The 19,400-nt window shown below is 35.3% G+C and overlaps 1 protein-coding gene across 3 annotated transcripts in view; it reads right to left on the bottom strand.

Moving 5' to 3' along the window:
- The window catches only part of RNF180 (ring finger protein 180), a 230,378-nt gene that overhangs the window by 46,859 nt on the left and 164,119 nt on the right, over nucleotides 1–19,400 (bottom strand). For all 3 annotated transcript variants that reach the window (XM_081285322.1, XM_081285320.1, XM_081285321.1), the window contains exon 7: nucleotides 9,398–9,523. In XM_081285322.1, coding sequence (XP_081141448.1) covers nucleotides 9,398–9,523 — 126 coding nt within the window. The remainder of the gene's footprint in view (nucleotides 1–9,397; nucleotides 9,524–19,400) is intronic.

Here is a 19,400-nt window from a genome sequence, read left to right on the forward strand (position 1 = left end):
AGGATCTGCCCAGATTGAGTCAGGAAGACACACACAATTTAAACAGACCAATAACAAAGGAAGAAATTGAAGAAGCCATCAAAAGACTACCAACCAAAAAAAGCCCTGGACCTGATGGGTATACAGCGGAGTTTTACAAAACCTTCAAAGAAGAATTAATACCAATACTTTTCAAGCTATTTCAAGAAATAGAAAAAGAAGGAGCTCTTCCAAATTCATTCTATGAGGACAACATCACCCTGATCCCGAAACCAGACAAAGACACTTCAAAGAAAGAAAACTACAGACCAATATCTCTAATGAACCTAGATGCAAAAATCCTCAATAAAATTCTGGCGAATCAAATACAAAAGCATATCAAAAAAATTGTACACTATGATCAAGTAGGATTCATCCCTGGGATACAAGGCTGGTTCAATATATGGAAATCAATAAATACTATTCACCACATCAACAGACTTAAAGACAAGAACCATATGATCATCTCGATAGATGCAGAAAAAGCATTTGACAAAGTACAGCATCCCTTTATGTTCAAAATACTAGAAAAACTAGGGATAACAGGAATTTACATCAACATTGTAAAAGCTATATATGCTAAACCTCAGGCTAGCATCATCCTAAATGGAGAAAAACTGAAGGCATTCCCTCTAAAATCTGGAACAAGACAGGGATGCCCTCTATCACCACTTCTATTCAATTTAGTTCTTGAAACACCAGCCAGAGCAATTAGACAGACAAAAGAAATTAAAGGCATAAAAATAGGAAAAGAAGACATTAAATTATCGCTATTTGCGGATGACATGATAATATATTTAACAGACCCAAAAGGGTCTACAAAGAAACTGCTAGAGTTAATAAATGAATTCAGAAAAGTGGCAGGATATAAAATCAACATGAATAAATCAAAGGCATTCCTGTATATCAGCAACAAAACTTCTGAAATGGAAATGAGGAAAACCACTCCATTCACAATATCCTCAAAGAAAATAAAATACTTGGGAATCAACCTAACAAAAGAGGTGAAAGATTTATACAATGAAAACTACAGAACCCTAAAGAGAGAGATAGAAGAAGATCTTAGAAGATGGAAAAATGTACCCTGTTCATGGATAGGCAGAACTAACATCAGCAAAATGGCGATACTACCCAAAGTTCTCTACAGGTTTAATGCGATGCCAATTAAAATCCCAACGGCATTTCTTGCAGAAATAGACAAAGCAATCATGAAATTCATATGGAAAAACAAAAGACCCAGAATAGCAAAAGCAATTCTAAGCAGGAAGTGTGAATCTGGAGGTATAGCGATACCAGAGGTCAAACTGTACTACAAAGCAATAGTAACAAAAACAGCATGGTACTGGTACCAAAACAGGCAGGTGGACCAATGGTACAGAATAGAGGACACAGAGACTAATCCACAAAGCTACAACTATCTTATATTTGATAAAGGGGCTAAAAGCATGCAATGGAGGAAGGATAGCACTTCAATAAATGGTGTTGGGAAAACTGGAAATCCATACGCAACAAAATGAAACTGAATCCCTTCCTCTCGCCATGCACAAAAGTTAACTCAAAATGGATCAAGGAGCTTGATATCAAATCAGAGACACAGTGTCTGATAGAAGAAAAAGTTGGCTACGATCTACATACTGTGGGGTCGGGCTCCAAATTCCTTAATAGGACGCCCATAGACCAAGAGTTAATAACAAGAATAAATAAATGGGACTTACTTAAACTAAAAAGTTTTTTCTCAGCAAGAGAAACAATAAGAGAGGTGAATAGAGAGCCTACATCCTGGGAACAAATTTTTACCCCTCACACTTCAGATAGAGCCCTAATATCCAGAGTATACAAAGAACTCAAAAAATTAAACAATAAGATAACAAATAACCGAATCAACAAATGGGCCAAGGACCTGAACAGACACTTCACAGAGGAGGACATACAATCAATCAACAAGTACATGAAAAAATGCTCACCATCTCTAGCAGTCAGAGAAATGCAAATCAAAACCACCCTAAGATACCATCTCACTCCAGTAAGATTGGCAGCCATTATGAAGTCAAACAACAATAAGTGTTGGCGAGGATGTGGGGAAAAGGGTACACTTGTACACTGCTGGTGGGACTGCAAATTGGTGCAGCCAATTTGGAAAGCAGTATGGAGATACCTGGGAAAGCTGGGAATGGATCCACCATTTGATCCAACTATCGCCGTCCTCGGACTATTCCCTGAGGAACTTAAAAGAGCGTACTCTAGGGATACTGCCACATCAATGATCATGGCGGCACAATTCACAATAGCTAGACTGTGGAACCAACCTAGATGCCCTTCAATAGATGAATGGATAAAAAAATGTGGCATCTATACACTACGCAGTAATAAAAAAATGACAAAATCATAGAATTTGCAGGGAAATGGATGGCATTAGAGCAGATTATGCTAAGTGAAGCTAGCCAATCCTTAAAAAACAAATGCCAAATGTCTTCTTTTATATAAAGAGAGCAACTAAGAACAGAACAGGGAGGAAGAGCATGAGGAAAAGATTAACATTAAACAAAGACGAGTGGGAGGAGAGAAAGGGAGAAAGAAGAGAAAGCATATGGAAATGGTAGGAGACCCTCAATGTTACACAAAATTACATAGAAGAGGATGTGAGGGGAAAGCAGGGGGTGAAAACAAGGGAGAGAATTGAACAACAGCAGGTGAGATAGAGAGGGATGATGGGTGGGGAGGGGAGGGGGGATAGTAGGGTATAGGAAAGGTAGCAGAATACAACAGTCACTAATATGCCAGTATGTAAAAATGTGAGTGTGTAACCGATGTGATTCTGCAATTTGTATTTGGGGTAAAAATGGGAGTTCATAACCCAATAGAGTCAAATGTATGAAAGATGATATATCATGAGCTTTGTAATGTTTTGAACAACCAATAAAAAATATTAAAAAAAAGATAAAAGAGAAAGAAAGTATATATGCATTAGATGTTTAACTGTTCAGTATTAGCATAGTTTAACAAAGATGTCAAACTATACTTATAATCATCTTCACTGAGAGCACCTAAAACCATTTAAATATTAAACTTAATTAGATTATTTAGTATGGTTGTTAAATATTAGATCATTTTCCCACATTAAACTATATTTCTAAAATATACCCTGTTCATGGATAGGCAGAACTAACATCATCAAAATGGCGATATTACCAAAAGTTCTCTATAGGTTTAATGCAATGCCAATCAAAATCCCAACGGCATTTCTTGTAGAAATAGATAAAGCAATCATGAAATTCATGTGGAAAAACAAAAGGCCCAGAATAGCAAAAACAATGCTAAGCAGGAAGTGTGAATCAGGTGGTATAGCAATACCAGACTTCAAACTCTACTACAGAGCAATAGTAACAAAAACAGCATGGTACTGGTACCAAAAAAGGCGGGTGGACCAATGGTACAGAATAGAGGACACAGAAACCAATACACAAAATTACAACTATCTTATATTTGATAAAGGGGCTAAAAGCATGCAATGGAGGAAGGATAGCATCTTCAACAAATGGTGCTGGGAAAACTGGAAATCCATATGCATCAAAATGAAACTGAATCCCTTCCTCTCGCCATGCACAAAAGTTAACTCAAAATGGATCAAGGAGCTTGATATCAAATCAGAGACACAGCGTCTGATAGAAGAAAAAGTTGGCTACGATCTACATACTGTGGGGTTGGGCCCCAAATTCCTCAATAGGACACCCATAGCACAAGAGTTAATAAACTAGAATCAACAAATGGGACTTACTCAAACTAAAAAGTTTTTTCTCAGCAAAAGAAACAATAAGAGAGGTAAATAGGGAGCCTACGTCCTGGGAACAAATCTTTACTCCTTACACTTCAGATAGAGCTCTAACATCCAGAATATACAAAGAACTCAAAAAATCAGACAATAAGATAACAAATAACCCAATCAACAAATGGGCCAAGGACCTGAACAGACAATTCTCAGAGGAGGACATACTATCAATCAACAAGCACATGAAAAAATGCTCAGCATCGCTAGCAGTCAGAGAAATGGAAATCAAAACCACCCTAAGATACCATCTCACTCCAGTAAGATTGGCAGCCATTAGTAAGTCAAACAACAACAAGTGCTGGCGAGGATGTGGGGAAAAGGCTACACTTGCTCATTGTTGGTGGGACTGCAAATTGGTGCAGCCAATTTGGAAAGCAGTATGGAGATTTCTTGGAAAGATGGGAATGGAACCACCATTTGACCCAGCTATTCCCCTTCTCGGTCTATTCCCTAAAGACCTAAAAAGAGCATGCTACAGGGACACTGCTACATTGATGTTCATAGCAGCACAATTCACAATAGCAAGACTGTGGAACCAACCTAGATGCCCTTCAATAGATGAATGGATAAAAAAATGTGGCATCTATACATAATGAAGTATTACTCTGCATTAAAAAATTACAAAATCATAGAATTTGGAGGGAAATGGATGGCATTAGAGCAGATTATGCTAAGTGAAGCCAGCCAATCCCTAAAAAACAAATGCCAAATGTCTTCTTTGATATAAGGAGAGTAAGTAAGAACAGAGTAGGGACGAAGAGCATGAGAAGAAGATTAACATTAAACAGGGAAGAGAGGTGGGAGGGAAAGCGAGAGGGAAGGGAAATTGCATGGAATTGGAAGGAGACCCTCATGGTTATACAAAATTACATACAAGAGGAAGTGAGGGGAAAGGGAAAAATAATACAAGGGGGAGAAATGAATTACAGTAGAGGGGGTAGAGAGAGAAGAGGGAAGGAGAGGGGAGGGGAGGGGAGGGGGGATAGTAGAGGATAAGAAAGGCAGCAGAATACAACAGACACTAGTATGGCAATATGTAAATCAATGGAAGTGTAACTGATGTGATTCTGCAATCTGTATATGGGGTAAAAATGGGAGTTCATAACCCACTTGAATCAAAATGTGAAATATGATATGTCAAGAACTATGTAATGTTTTGAACAACCAACAATAAAAAACTATATTTCTATAAGACAACAGTAAATAATCTTTACAAATGCAACAATGCTATATAAGAAATATTTGGAAAAAATGGGTTTTACTTGAAAAAAGATGTGAATCCTTTGTAACACAATATAAAGGGTAGACTCTAGTTAAAGACCTACATGTGAAAGGTAAAACCACAATGTAAACATAGAAAAAAAATCTAAGTAAAAACCTGTGTGGTCTGGGAGTGGTGAAGTACTTTTTAAAATGAAATTTCAAAACAAATGGTAAAGCAAGAATTTGATTCAGGTACAATGAAGTTAAGAATTTCTTGTAACAGAGAACATGATAGACAAATAATAGAGCAGAGGGCCTCAAAACAGCTAAGATACTTGTGAAACAGAACAAGCTGGAGGGAAGATTTAAAAGCTTATAAATATAAAGGCTTGGTGTTTGGCCTAAGAATAGGCAAATAAACCAATGGAATCAAATAAAGAACTCAGATATAGAGCATATGGGAATTGAAATATGACATATTGGTATCATAAACCAGTAGAGAAATGATTAATAAATGGAAAAAAATAAATAGCAAAAATTCCTCAAATAAATTGGCTCCCTACATGGCACACAGCAAAACAAAACAAAACAAAAACTTCATAAAACAATATAACATAAGTCAATTCCAAAGACCTTTAAAACTGTTTGAAAAATATATAAGAAGTTATCTTTGTGACCATGAGAATAGAGAGAAATTTCTTTAACAGTACACACCAGAAAAATGAAAAAAATGAAGAACTATAATTCATTAAAAGAAACAATGAAGTAAAAAGGCAGACTTCAAACAGTGATGAGAATGGCTATTCATATAATTAACAGAAAAAGTAATCACCAGAAAAATATTATAAGCTCTTAAAAATTAACAAAAATATCATAGAAAAATATATAAAATTTGTAAATAAGTATTCAATAAATGAAAAAACTCAATGGCCAATATACCTATAGACAAAGCCATATTCAACCCCCATCACAGTAATGGAAATTAAAACCCCACTGTAGTGTTATTTTATAGTTACAAGACTAGCAAATTATAAAAGACTGAAAAGATCAAATGCGATAGACAACATTACTGAAAAATCAGTACAGTCATTTAGGGAAATAGTTTGGTTTTAGGTAATCAACTTCAAGATGTACTTTTCCTATGATCTGGCAAGTTTCTACTGGCAATTATTCCAGAAGACACGAAAATGTTTACAGTAGCATTGTTTATAACAATGAAAAGGTCAGATAACTCAATTCATCCACAGGAGAATGAACAAATTTTAGTACATTCATATAATTGACTATAGTACAGCAGTAAAAATAAACAAATGTCACTATATTTACTGAAATGGATAGATTTGAGAAACCTAATACTGAGTGGCAAAGCAAATGTGGAATATGTACAATTGTTACTATCACAAAAGTGCAAAAACAAGCAAAAATAAATAATGTTGATTAAGTATATATGTATATTATACAGAAATGATAAATAAAAAATTTGGGGGGAGGCAAGTGGCAAACAAAGAGAAGTACAGAAAGTGCTTCAATAATATTGTTAATTGAGATATCTGATTCCCAATCCTGTGTGTATTAGGTCTAGCCACTGTAACTGTAGGCCTCACAGCAGAAAGCTGCCCTTCCTATGCCAGACTTGCTGCACAGGCAGTATTTACAGTCTCCACAGGGAGTGGCAGTCAAGGTCTCAAGGCCAGTGGATGCTCTTTCACAGCATCTTCATTCCAAGGTTCTTTATCTGAGACAGTACACAGAGGTCTTTTTCAGTTGCCTGTCCTGAGGCCTCTTTTTGGGGATTAGAAGAGGATAACTTGAGGGGACTTTTCTCCATTGTGACTCCATATCCAATTTTTTTTCTCACTAGTAGCCCTTCCTCCATGTTATTCTCCCCCTGACTCCAGTACCCATAAAACTGTTGGAGACTTAGTTTCTGTACAGTGAGCCAATCCCCACATCTGCTCTGTTCCACCTAACCCTGGGCCAGTATGCTTATTCTATGGAGAAAATGTAAAAGGGGATATGCATTTTCTCTATGTTTAGATTTGCTTATGCCATTGTAGCAAGTGATTGAAAGCTTAATTCTCTCCTTTTTGGCGTGTTGCTTTACTTACTTAGTTACCTGACAGTTCAGCTCTTGCCCAGTTCAGCTGAGCTTGTGATACTAAAATACTTCTTAAATTGAATGATGTAATAAAACTATTTTGAACTTCTACCATAAAAATGTATGATATAATCAAGTTCTACTTTAAACACATACATGTGTGTATGTTGCATGTGATGCTCTCATATCCTCACTTTTCTATGGATGCCTAATGATATGCATTTACATGTATTTATATGTAGGTGTTAATGTCTGGGTTTTACTACTTTTAATTTTATCATGTACTAAAGCAGGAACACACTGTATATCATTGCTTGTTTTTCTAAAACAGTAAGTTCAAAGGTATCTTAATATTGTACCATATAATCCATCTTAATTTGTTTAGTCTCCTGTGTATTAAATTTTTTTTAAATCAAGGTCTATGGCACTCTTCTGCTCCACATAGGACAAATAAGACAAAAATCACAAAGGAACACCTATTTGAATTATTGCTTCACTTTTACTTCAGAATAGAAAAAGACAAAGGAAAATGTGGGATTATTGTATTTAAAGAAACTGAATGTAAGGTAGAAGACAGGATAAAGGAAACTTCTTTTTATAATTTTTTTTAGTTGTTGATAGACCTTTTTTATTTATTTATATGTGGTGTTGAGAATGGAACCCATTGCCTCACACATGCCAGCCAAGTGCACTACTACTGAGCCACGGCCCTCACCCAGGATACAGGGAACTTCTTAAAGAACAAAAACCAAATTATAAATATTCTCCTTTTGGGTATGAATTCTTTATGTAAAGCTGATTTTTCTCATATTTGATTTTCTATTATATTTTGGACTAAATGTTATAGTTTTAAACCTATTTATACCAAATCCTAGATAATATTTTTAGTTTCTAACCAAATTATAAAGACATAAGGGCTTACTGAGTATCCTTAAACTACTTTATTCATTTGAACCACTGTGCAGAGTTATATTGGTCCTTCACTTACTTCCTTCAAACTTAAGAGATTTAGTGTATCAATTTATTTTTTGCCTCCACCATACAGGCTCTGCCTCTATCTGCTTTGGGTCTTTGTCATCACTGTATTGGTCTTATTTTCTTATGTAGAAGTTCCTCCTGTTCTCTGAAGATCATGATTCCCCTATCTGGCCCCATAATATTATAAGTTGTAAATGCTAAAACTACATAGTAATTCATGCTCTTACAAACCAAGAATTTATAAAAGATGACTTTATATTTTATGTCCATGTTGTATGGTCATACAGTAACACATTCTTTAAGCTCAAAATGGTCTTAGTTTCATTCAGTCTTTACAACTAGTATATTAATTAGGTGGGGCAGATAAAATCATTTACACTTTATCTGAATACAAGCAATAGAGGTGCTCATGACATTCCTGAAATCATATAGCTACTTAGACCTGAACCTAGACACTGGTATACCATTCTCAGACCACTATGCAGTTCTGTGATACCCTCTACTCCAAGGCTCTGTCACTTTCTAGTTGTCCTAAACTTGTGCTAGAAAAATAATATATTAAACTACATAAATTTAGCTTATGATAATTGAATTAATAAAAATTTTTATTAAGAGTTCTAGTGCTTTTGTCAAATAGTTTTTATCAAATCTGATACTTGTGAGATGCTTGTTTATCATCTATATATTAACCACTGATGGAAAGGCAAAGTTAATTTATTTTTATTTTTATGAATTTTTAACTGATATACATATTAATGAGGTATGATATTATGTTTTTGATACAGCATATATTGTAATGTTTAAATCAGGTTAGCTATATCTATCTCTTCAAACATCTATCATTTCTTTATGGTGAAAATATGCAAGATCTTTTCTTCTAGCTTTTTGAAATATACAGTACATTATTATTGTCTATAGTATATTCAATAGCACACCTGGACTTCTTACTTTTATCTAACTGTAACTTAGAACCCAATGACCAACCTTTCTCCATCCACCTTCCCTCTTATTCTCCCCAGGAAAGTCAATTTAATACTGGTTTCTCTCAAATTTGCTTTCAATGTATAGACTTCATTTTCTTCATATGTATATTTGTAGCTTTCAGCAAGGAGATATTTAGCAAAACCTTTACTTAAATTAGATCAATACAGAAATATATCCACTAACATTTTTAAGACAGGAAGAAATTAGGTATAAGAACAGGCTTGGAAAAATGGACAGAGTTACAAGAATTTTATTTTGGGTCGGGGATGGGTAGGTATTAGTTTCCTTACCTCCAAAAAGATGAAAAGCTTTTCTGCAGCTTGGTAGAGGCCATTTTGCAGAGCTGGACTTCTGAAAGCTTTGTTTAATTTTCAAATATTCTTTAGTAAAGAATTTTTTTGTGGCATTGTTCAATTCTGGAGTAAAGCAAAAGAAAATAGTATCTTAAAAATTAATTGGAGTAAAATGGCAAGAACATGAGAGATTATTGGTGCAATATTTTGATAATAAATTCAGATATCTTTAAATCCATGAAGACAAAAGTAGATTCAGAAAAAAATTCAAAAAGATTTTTAAAATTTCAAACAAACATAGCCAAACTCACACATGATGAAACTTTGATATAACTATACAAGGAACATTCATTTACTGAGTAGCTTTGACATCGGGTACTATAGGTATGCAGGACACAAGGATAAGTAAACATAATCCCTCCCCTCCAGAAAACTACAGACTAAAATATGGAAATAACCAGGTGGATGAAAAAAGGGAAGTCATGTGTTATGGGTTTAGCAACAGAATAGCTAGAATACAATCAGGGTTTAGGAGTGAGTGAAAATAAAGAGTCATTTGATCTAGAACTTTTTACTTCATATTTCATTCTATATGTGATGTATTGAGCATCTTACTGAGTCTAATGTTGCAGATTTGAGAGTTGTAAAACTGTAAAAATAAATTATCAACCCTCAGAAACTTTGCAAGTGATTTTAAAAGGGTATTCATCTGAAGTACACACATATCAATCAGAGACCACACTTGATCTTCTCTGTAGTGGAGTCTCTGTATAAAAGCCAAGGAAAGAAAGTTATGATCAGTGTCATACCCTTCATTGAAGAAGTTCTTAGGTCAGTGCAGAGTTGGTAACTGACCTGAGAATAAATGAGGCTTTCATCAGCCAACCCCTCTTACTTTCATTCTATAGTTATCTCCTGACACACTTCCTCAGCTTCCTTTCTACCTTAAGCTTGGAGCTTCAGCAATACAGTTTCTGAATTTTTCCCAATCTCTACCTTAGATTGATTTTTACTTACGAAATTCAAAGAGAAAACTAATTCACAGAATTTATATTCCACAACAGGAACAATGTAAAAAATAGACTACTCCAGATAAGTGAGGTTATGTTTTGAAGCTACAACTCCCTTGATGATTCCACACCCATGAACCAAAAATTCAAGCATATAAGGTAGGGAAATAAAGGTACTTGGGGATTTGGGGAAGTGACAGAATAGAGGAGGTTGCTTTTCTAGGTGTGAAACCAAGAAAGTATATAAGCTGCTTCTCAGCATGGTGGGTGGGGAAAAAAATGAAAAGGAGACTTTACTGGGAACTAATGCTGGATATCAAAGCAGATTGGGGACTCAGGAGGCTGAGTATAATAATATAAGGAACAAATCCCCAGTGGCAATTGGGGAGGCCTGTGGCATGTTTGGATACTAAGAGATCTGAGATCAGAGACACTGCTTGATACATTATTCTTGTGTGGGAAAGGGGCTGTTTCTCTCCTAGCTGCTCGTGGACAGAGAAAGTAGCCTTTCTGCAGTGCATCATGGGGCTGGCAGCCATGGAGGCTTATTCCCGGCAAATCAAGGCTTGACAAATCCACACCACATGGCATAGAGAGTGATTAAGTGATCAGGAGAGGGTAAGATGCAGAGAGGGATTGAGGCTACACCCCTCCCACTCCAGTCGGGCTGCTCACAGGACTGGCTGGGAGGGATACACCCAACATGGAGTTTGAAAGAACAGGGACGAGAGATTGAGGTTAAAGATTGAACCTGAGAGACAGAAACACAGAGTCTACAGATGATGAAGGGGAGAAAGAATTGACTGTTATGCCACACAGGTGGAACCCAGAGTCTCCCAGCATGGACAGGCAACTGCTGGGCCTTAGAGGTGCACTGATTTAAAATCTCTAGACAAATCACCACTCAATGAAAAAACTGCATCCTATCTAGGCCTAAGCCCTGACTGCAGGAAGTCTGCCTACAGGATCTCCTCTCACATTCTAGTGACCCCACCCTGAGGGTGCAACAGGCATCATATTCCAGTCCACCCTCCCCAACACTGCTAACAGGGGAAGACAAGAATTTTTTGAAATCCAAGAGAAACGATTCTTTAACTTTCCATTGAGAACTTTTTTTTCCATCTTCTTTTCTGTTTAATTGTGACAAGAATGGATCATACACACACACACACACACACCCCCCCCCCCCCACACACACACACACCTCTTTTTCCAAATTTCTAGCATTATTTAAGGGCAGTTATCTTCCATCACACAGTCTTTTAAGGGATAGAATGCTTGATTAATATATTTTGTATTCTTTTAATTTTACATAAAATTTTTTATTTTTCTCTCACTTAAAAGTTTCCCTTGATTCTCTTTCTCTATTTTGTCTGCTAACAGAAAATTTGTATTGACTTCTCATTCACTCATCCTTCGTTTTATTTGCTTCTATTTTCTTTCTTCCTCCCTCATAATCATCATATGTAACATCATTTCTATTTTAACCCTTTTCAACATTTGAAATTATTAACACTTTTTTAAATTTACTATTTTTAGTGTGGTTAATAACTAATCACATCATTTTTGTTTATTGTGATAATTATCATTGTAGACATCATAGAAGGAACTATTTGGTTTAATGGTGTATATTATTTCCATTAGTTATTATTATTATTATTTGTCTCCCCATAAATTGAGGTACTAGAAACCTTCAAGGATACTATAAGTCCACAGGGACACTCCTGCTCCAGACTATTAGATGGGTAGATACAAAAACAACATGAGAAAGCAAGGGAAAAATCACTCCAAACAAACCAAAATACAACAAAAACAGAATCCATCAATACCCAGGTGGAACCAATGTCAGAGAAGGAGTTTAGGAAGTTCACTATTAAACTGATCTGTGAGGTAAAGAATGATGAAAGGAATGAAATCAGAGGGAAAATACAAGACATGAAAGATCACTTCAATAATGAGAGATTCTAAAAAAAAAAAAAAAATCAAGCAGAAATTATAGAAATGAAGGAATCAAAAAAAAAAAAACAAATTAAGTTGAGGATGGTGAACCATGCCTGTAATCCCTGTGGCTTGGGAGACTGAGACAGAAGGATCATAAGTTCAAAGCCAGCCACTGCAAAAGCGAGGTGCTAAGCAACTCAGTGAGACCCTAACTCTAAATAAAATACAAAATAGGGCTAGGGATGTGGCTCAGTGGTCAACTGCCCCTGAGTTTAATCCCTGGTACCCCCTCCAAAAACAAACAAACAACAACAAAACAAATTAAAAATTCAATGGAGGGTTGGGGTTGTGGCTCAGTGGTAGAGCATAGCCTAGCATGTATGAGGCACTAGGTTCAATTTTAAGCACCACATATAAATAAATAAAATAAAGTCCCATGACAACTAAAAAAATATTAAAAATAAAATCAATGAAAAGCATCACCAGCAGACAAAACCATATGGAAGAAAGAGTTTCAGGCAATGAATACAAAATATATAATCTTAAAGTTGACCATAGAGAAAGATGTTAATAGAGCATAAACTGAACTTCCAAAAATATGGGATAACATTAAATAACAAATATAAGATTTATTGAGATAAATGAAGTCTTGGAGACATAAACCAAAGGAATGCACAATCTTTTCAATGAAATAACATCAGAAAATTTCTCAAGTCTTAAAAATGGAATGAAAAAATCATATACAAGAAGCTTATAGGACCCCAAATATACAAAATTACAGCAGACCCACACCAAGCACATTATTAGGAAAATGCATAACATACTGAATAAGGATAGAATTTTAAATGCTACTAGAGAAAAATGACTAGTCACATTTAGAGGGAAACCTAGATCTAACTGATTTTCAACTCAGACCCTCAAAGCTAGAAGGTCTTGGAATAGTGTATACAAACCTGAAAGAAAATGAATGCCAGCCAAGAACACTATACCTAGCAAAATTAAGCTTCAGAATTGACAAATAAAAATTTTCCATGATAAATAAAAGTTAAAAGAACTCACAAGTGTAAAGCTTGGACCATAAAACATAAAATGAATAAAATATTTCATGAAGAGGAAATGAAAAATAAAAATGAAACAAAGGGAAGAACTACACTAGAAGAATGGACAATCAAAGAAGAAACTAATTCAAACTAAAAACTAGAAATAAATCAAAATGGTAGGGAATAAAAATCATATCTCAATAATAACATTGAATATAAATGGCCTAATCTCATCAATCAAAAGAAAAACTGGGAGTTTGATTAAATAACAAAACCCAACAATATGGTGTCTCTAAGAGACTCACTTAAGAAGCAAAAACATCCACAGACTGAAGGTAAAAGCATTGGGAAAAAAACACCACATATCATTCCCATGGATCTTGTAAACAAGCAGGGATTTCTTTTCTCCTATCAGATAAAGTGGACTTCCAGCCAAAGTTAAACAGAAGGGACAAAGAATTTCATTTAATTCTGTTTAAGGGAATTATACATCAACAAAATATAACAATTGTAAATGTTTATGCCCCAAACAACGGAACATATATGTACATCAAACAAGCTCTCTCAATTTCAAGAATCAAGTAGACCACAACACAATAATACTGGGTGACATTAACACATCTCTCTCATCACTAGATAGATGCTCCAAACAAAAACTAAATAAAGAAGCTATAAAACTAAAAAATACAATTAACATTTTGGAATTAACAGACATATAAAGAATATTTCATCCATCAATGATTGAATGTGCTTTTTTTCTCAGCAACACACAGATCCTTCTCTAAAATATACCATATTTTAGGACAAAAAGTAACTCTTAGAAAATAAAAAAATAGAGAAAATATCTAGCATTCTATCAGATCATAGTGGAATGAAATTAGAAATCAACAATAAAAAATGGAAGCTACTCTAACACCTGGAGACTAAATAATACACTATTGAGTGACAAATGGATAGCAGAAATCAGGGGTGAAATAAAAAATACTTAGAGGTAAATAAGAATAGCAATATAATATATCAAAATATCTGGGAGACTATAAAGGCAATTCTAAGAGGAAAGTTCATTGCAATAACCTCATTAATTAAAAGAATAGAAAGTCACAAAATAAGTAACCTAACATTACAACTCAAGGCCATAGAACAAGAACAACAAATCAACACCAAAAGCAGAAGACACAGCATCATTAAAATCAGACTGAAATCAATGAAATTATAATAAACAAAAAACAAACAAAAATAATAATTAAAAGTTCATTCTTTGAATAAAATTGATAAAAAACTTAGCCAAGATAATAAAGAAAAAGAATGAAAAAACTCAAATTACTAAAATTTATAATGAAAAAAGGAAATATCAACAAACACTACTGAAATACAGACAATAATCAGAAACTACTTTGAAAATTTATATTCCAATAAAATAGAAAATCTTGAAGACATTGAAGAAATTGAATCAAGAGGACACAGAAAATATAAACATATCTATTTCAAGCAATGAAACTGAAGACACCATCAAAAGTTTACCAATGAAGAAAAAGCCCAAGACTAGATGAATTCTCAGTTGAGTTCCACTAGAACTTAAAAGAACTAACACCGTCTTCTTCAAATTATTCCATGAAATAAAAAAGGAGGGAACCCTTCCAAATTCATTCTAATGAAGACAGTATCACCCTGATATCAAAACCAAACAATGACACATCAAGGAAAGAAAACTTCAGACTAGTAACCTTGATGAACATAAATGCAAAAATTCTTAAACAATGGCAATTTACATATAAAAACATATTTAAAAAATAGTGCAAAATGATCAAGTTAATTTTATCACAGGGATGAAAGGTTGGTTCAACATACAGAAATCAATAAACATAAGAATAGCATGATTATCTCAATAGATGCAGAAAAAGCACATGACAAAATACAGCATCCATTCATGTTCAAAACACTAGAAAATGTAGAACAGTAGGAATATACCTGCAACATTTTATGAGCTACATACATAAAACCCAAAGCCAACATCATTCTAAATGCAGAAAAATTAAAAGCATTTCCCATAAAAATTGAAACAAGATACTGATGCCCTCTTTTACCACTTCTATTCAACACAGTCCTGGAAACTCTAACCAGAGCAATGAGACAAAAGAAAGTAACTAAAGGGATAGGAATAGGAAAAGAAGAGCTCAAACTATCTCTGTTTGTTGACAACGTGCTCCTATATTTAGAAGACCCAAAAAACTCCACCAGAAAACTTCTAGAATTCATAAATGAATTCACCAAGATAGCAGGATACACAATAAATTGTGTTAAATTAATTTTAATTTGGGGTTACTTAATTGTGTTAATTATTTCTTTAACCCAGAAATAAATTTTGTTCCTTTATGACAATGATGAATCAGCTGAAAGAGAAAATTTTAAAAAAGCTATCTCATTCACAATAGCCTTAAAAACTAAACCAACCCAAACAAACAAACAAAAAACCTTAGGAATTAATCTAATAAAAGAGGCAAAAGACCTCTACAATAAAAACTACAGAACACTAAAGAAAGAAATTGAAGAGGACCTTACAAGATGGAAAGACCACCCAAGGTCTTGAATAGGCAGAATTTATATAGTCAAAATAGCCAAACTACCAAAAGTGGTATATAGATTCAATGCAAATATCATCAAAATTTCAGTGACATTCTTCATAGAAATATAAAAAGCAGTTATGAAATTCATTTGGAAAAACAAGAAGCCCAGAATAGTTAAAGCAATAATTTGTTAAAAAAAAAAAGTGAAGCAGGAGCCATCACAATACCAGACCTTAATTCATACTACAGAGCTAGAGTAACAAAACTGGCATGGTTTTGGCACCAAAACAGGCAAGAAGACCAGTGGAATAGAATAGAACACACAGAGACAAATCTACATAAATATAGTTACCTCATACTTGATATAGGCTCCATAAACATACACTGGAGAAAGGTATCCTCTTCAACAAATAGTGCTGGGAAAACTGGAAATCCATCTCTAACAGAATGAAATTTAACCCCGTCTCTCACCCTGCACAAAACTTAACTCAAAGTGCATCAAGGACCTATACTAGAACAGACACTCTGTGCCTACTAGGAAAAAAATATAGGCTCAACACTGAAACATATTGGCTCAGTAACTGTCTTCTTGAAATTCCTAAAGCATAGGAAGTTAAAATCAGTAACCAATAAATAGGATGCATCAAACTAAAAAAATTCTTCACAGCAAAGGAAACAATTAATAATGTAAACAGCCTACAGAATGGAAGAAAATATTTGTCACCTGAACCTCAGATCTGCAGCACTAATCTCCAGGATATACAAAGAACTCAAAAAACTTAAATACAAAAAAAATAATAATAACCCAATCAATAAATGGGCAAAGGAACTGAATAGGCATTTCATACGAGAAGAAATACAAATAGTCAACAAATATATGAAAAAAATGTTCAATGTCTCTAGCAATTAGAGTAATGCCAATTAAAACAACACTGAGATTCCATCTCACTCCAGTCAGAATAGCAATCATCAAGAATACAAGTAACAATAAATGTTATCGCAAGGATGTGGGGAAAGAGTGCACTCATACCTTGCTGGTTGAACTGCAAATTGGTGAAATCACTCTGGAAAGCAGTGTGGCAATTCCTCAAAAAACTAGGAATGGAACCACTATTCACCCAGTTATACCAACTCCTTGGCATATATCCCCAGTAGTTAAAATCATCATACTACAGTGACACAGCGACAACAATGTTTATAGCAGTTCAACTCACAATAGCTAAGTTATGGAACCAACCAAGGAACCCTCCAACAGTTGAATAGATAAACAAAATGTGATACACACACACACACACACACACACACACACACACACAAAGTGGAATATTACTCAGCCATGAAAAGGAATGACTCTATGACTTTTGCTGGTAAATAAATGGATATGGAAACTTTAATGCTAAGAGTGATACACTGGTAGACCTAAACTAAAGGTCAAATGTTTTCTCTGATATGTGGATGATAATAGAAAACAAGGTGGGGATGGAGGGGAAGAATAGATGTTCAGTGGATTAGACAAAGGTGAATGAAAGGAAGGGAGTGGGGATAGGAATAGGAAAGATAGTAAATGAATAAGACAGAACTTGCTAGATCCAAGATGGTGATCTAGAGGGAGACTGAACTCCTTGTCACTTGGGATTCAAACAGAGAAAATACTGTTTCTCTACAAAGTAGCAGTCATTGCCAACTGATCCCGTTGTTTACCCCCCATTCGTATGCAGCAATCCTCTGCTGTCTACCAGCATATCACCTGCTTTTTTGAGCATAGATTGCTTGCTGACTGCCGCCTATTATTTGCCATTTGCCCACTCACTTGCCTATTGCTGGCCCATTGCCTGCAGCCTGACCTTCACCCGAGGATCGCCTGCTGTTAGCCTGCAGACTGGCCACAGACCTCCAGTGGATTGTCTGCTGCCCACTGTCTCATACTGCCTAGAAGTCCATAGTCACAGTGCTCACAGATGCAGGTTTGGTTACACTCGGCTTCAACCATCTTGGGATACCTGCCAGGGCCTGCAAGTTGGCTGCTGCCACTTCCACTATCTCAGGGCACAGCCGCCTCAATCTGGGGACACCAGCAAGGGTCTGGAGATATATTGTCAAGGTACCTGCTGGTCTGGTTGCACCTGAGGTCTTTCTTCTGGGTGTACTAGTAGCTGCCATCTGGCTACTTCTTTGCAGGGTCTCTCTTTTGTGTGAGCACATCCATGGTGGTCTCTCTGCAAGTTGAAATGGCATTGAGATCTTCTGACTACAGCAAGATAGAGCCTGGGGAATCTGAAGCCCAGGTCCACCAGATTGCAGCTGGGTTTGTGTGGGCCAGTCTGGGTCTAGAAAGTCTGTGGAACACGAGAGATTAGAGACAGTTCCCTAAGGGGAGCACATGTTGGAGAAACTAGAAAACCAGAGTCTCTCCAGCTCAGTGAGTCCTGAAATGTATGGGGAAGGAAGGACCAACTACAATGGGTGGGAACACTGGAAGAGGATGTGACAACATATTGCTATCATCTTGCCCACCCAAATAGTTTTTTTACCCAGTGGACTGGAGCTACCATTAAACTTCAGACAAACCAACCTATCCAAAAATGGAAGCAGAGAAAAAATTTGAAAGCCAACAGAAGCTATTGTTCAATTTTCCATTGAGACTTTCCTTTTTAAAAAATTTTCCCCTCTCTCTCACATATCTACCATCTTTGAATCCAAATATTTTTCATGCATCAATTTATTAAGAATGGGATGTCTGAATAGTATATTACAGTTTTGTTGTATATCCTTATATTTTTACTTTTTTTAAAAAAAATCTGTATATATTTTTTCTCTAACCTGTCTCCCTGGATTGTCTTTCTCACTTCTCTCATACTAACAGCCAACCTCTATTAATTCCTCCCTCGCTCTTAGTACATTTTTTACCTCTATCTTTTCTTCTTCTCCCTCAGAAACATCATATTAGACTACTTTTGTTACCTTATTGTCCATCATTAGAAACAGCAAACCCTTTTATCAAACTTACTGTTTATATTGTAGACAATAATTGAACATATCATTTCTGTTTATTGTGACAAAACTGTAGATGCCTTAATAGGAGCTATTTTGGCTAAAGGAGTATATTGTGTGCATTTGGTGCTGTTAATATTGGTCTCCCCCTTAAAGGTGAGGTAATGGAAGCCTTCAGGGATATTGTGAGTGTACAGGGTAGAAACTGTACTGCCTTACATCTATATTGCTAATGGGAAGACACACAAACAAACACAAAAAATCAAGGGAACACAGTATCTCAAATAAACCAAGATGTTCCAACAATAGAATCTGTAGACAACACAGTAGAAAAAATGTCAGAGAAGGAGTTTAGAAGATACAGAGCTAGACTGATCTTTGAAATAAAGGATGATATAGGAGAGAAAATACAGGAAGTGAAATATTACCTCAATAAAGAGGGAGAGATTATAAA

The sequence above is a fragment of the Spermophilus citellus genome (genome assembly GCF_964194105.1).
Source record: "Spermophilus citellus genome assembly, chromosome: 1".
Classification (NCBI taxonomy): Eukaryota; Metazoa; Chordata; class Mammalia; order Rodentia; family Sciuridae; genus Spermophilus; species Spermophilus citellus.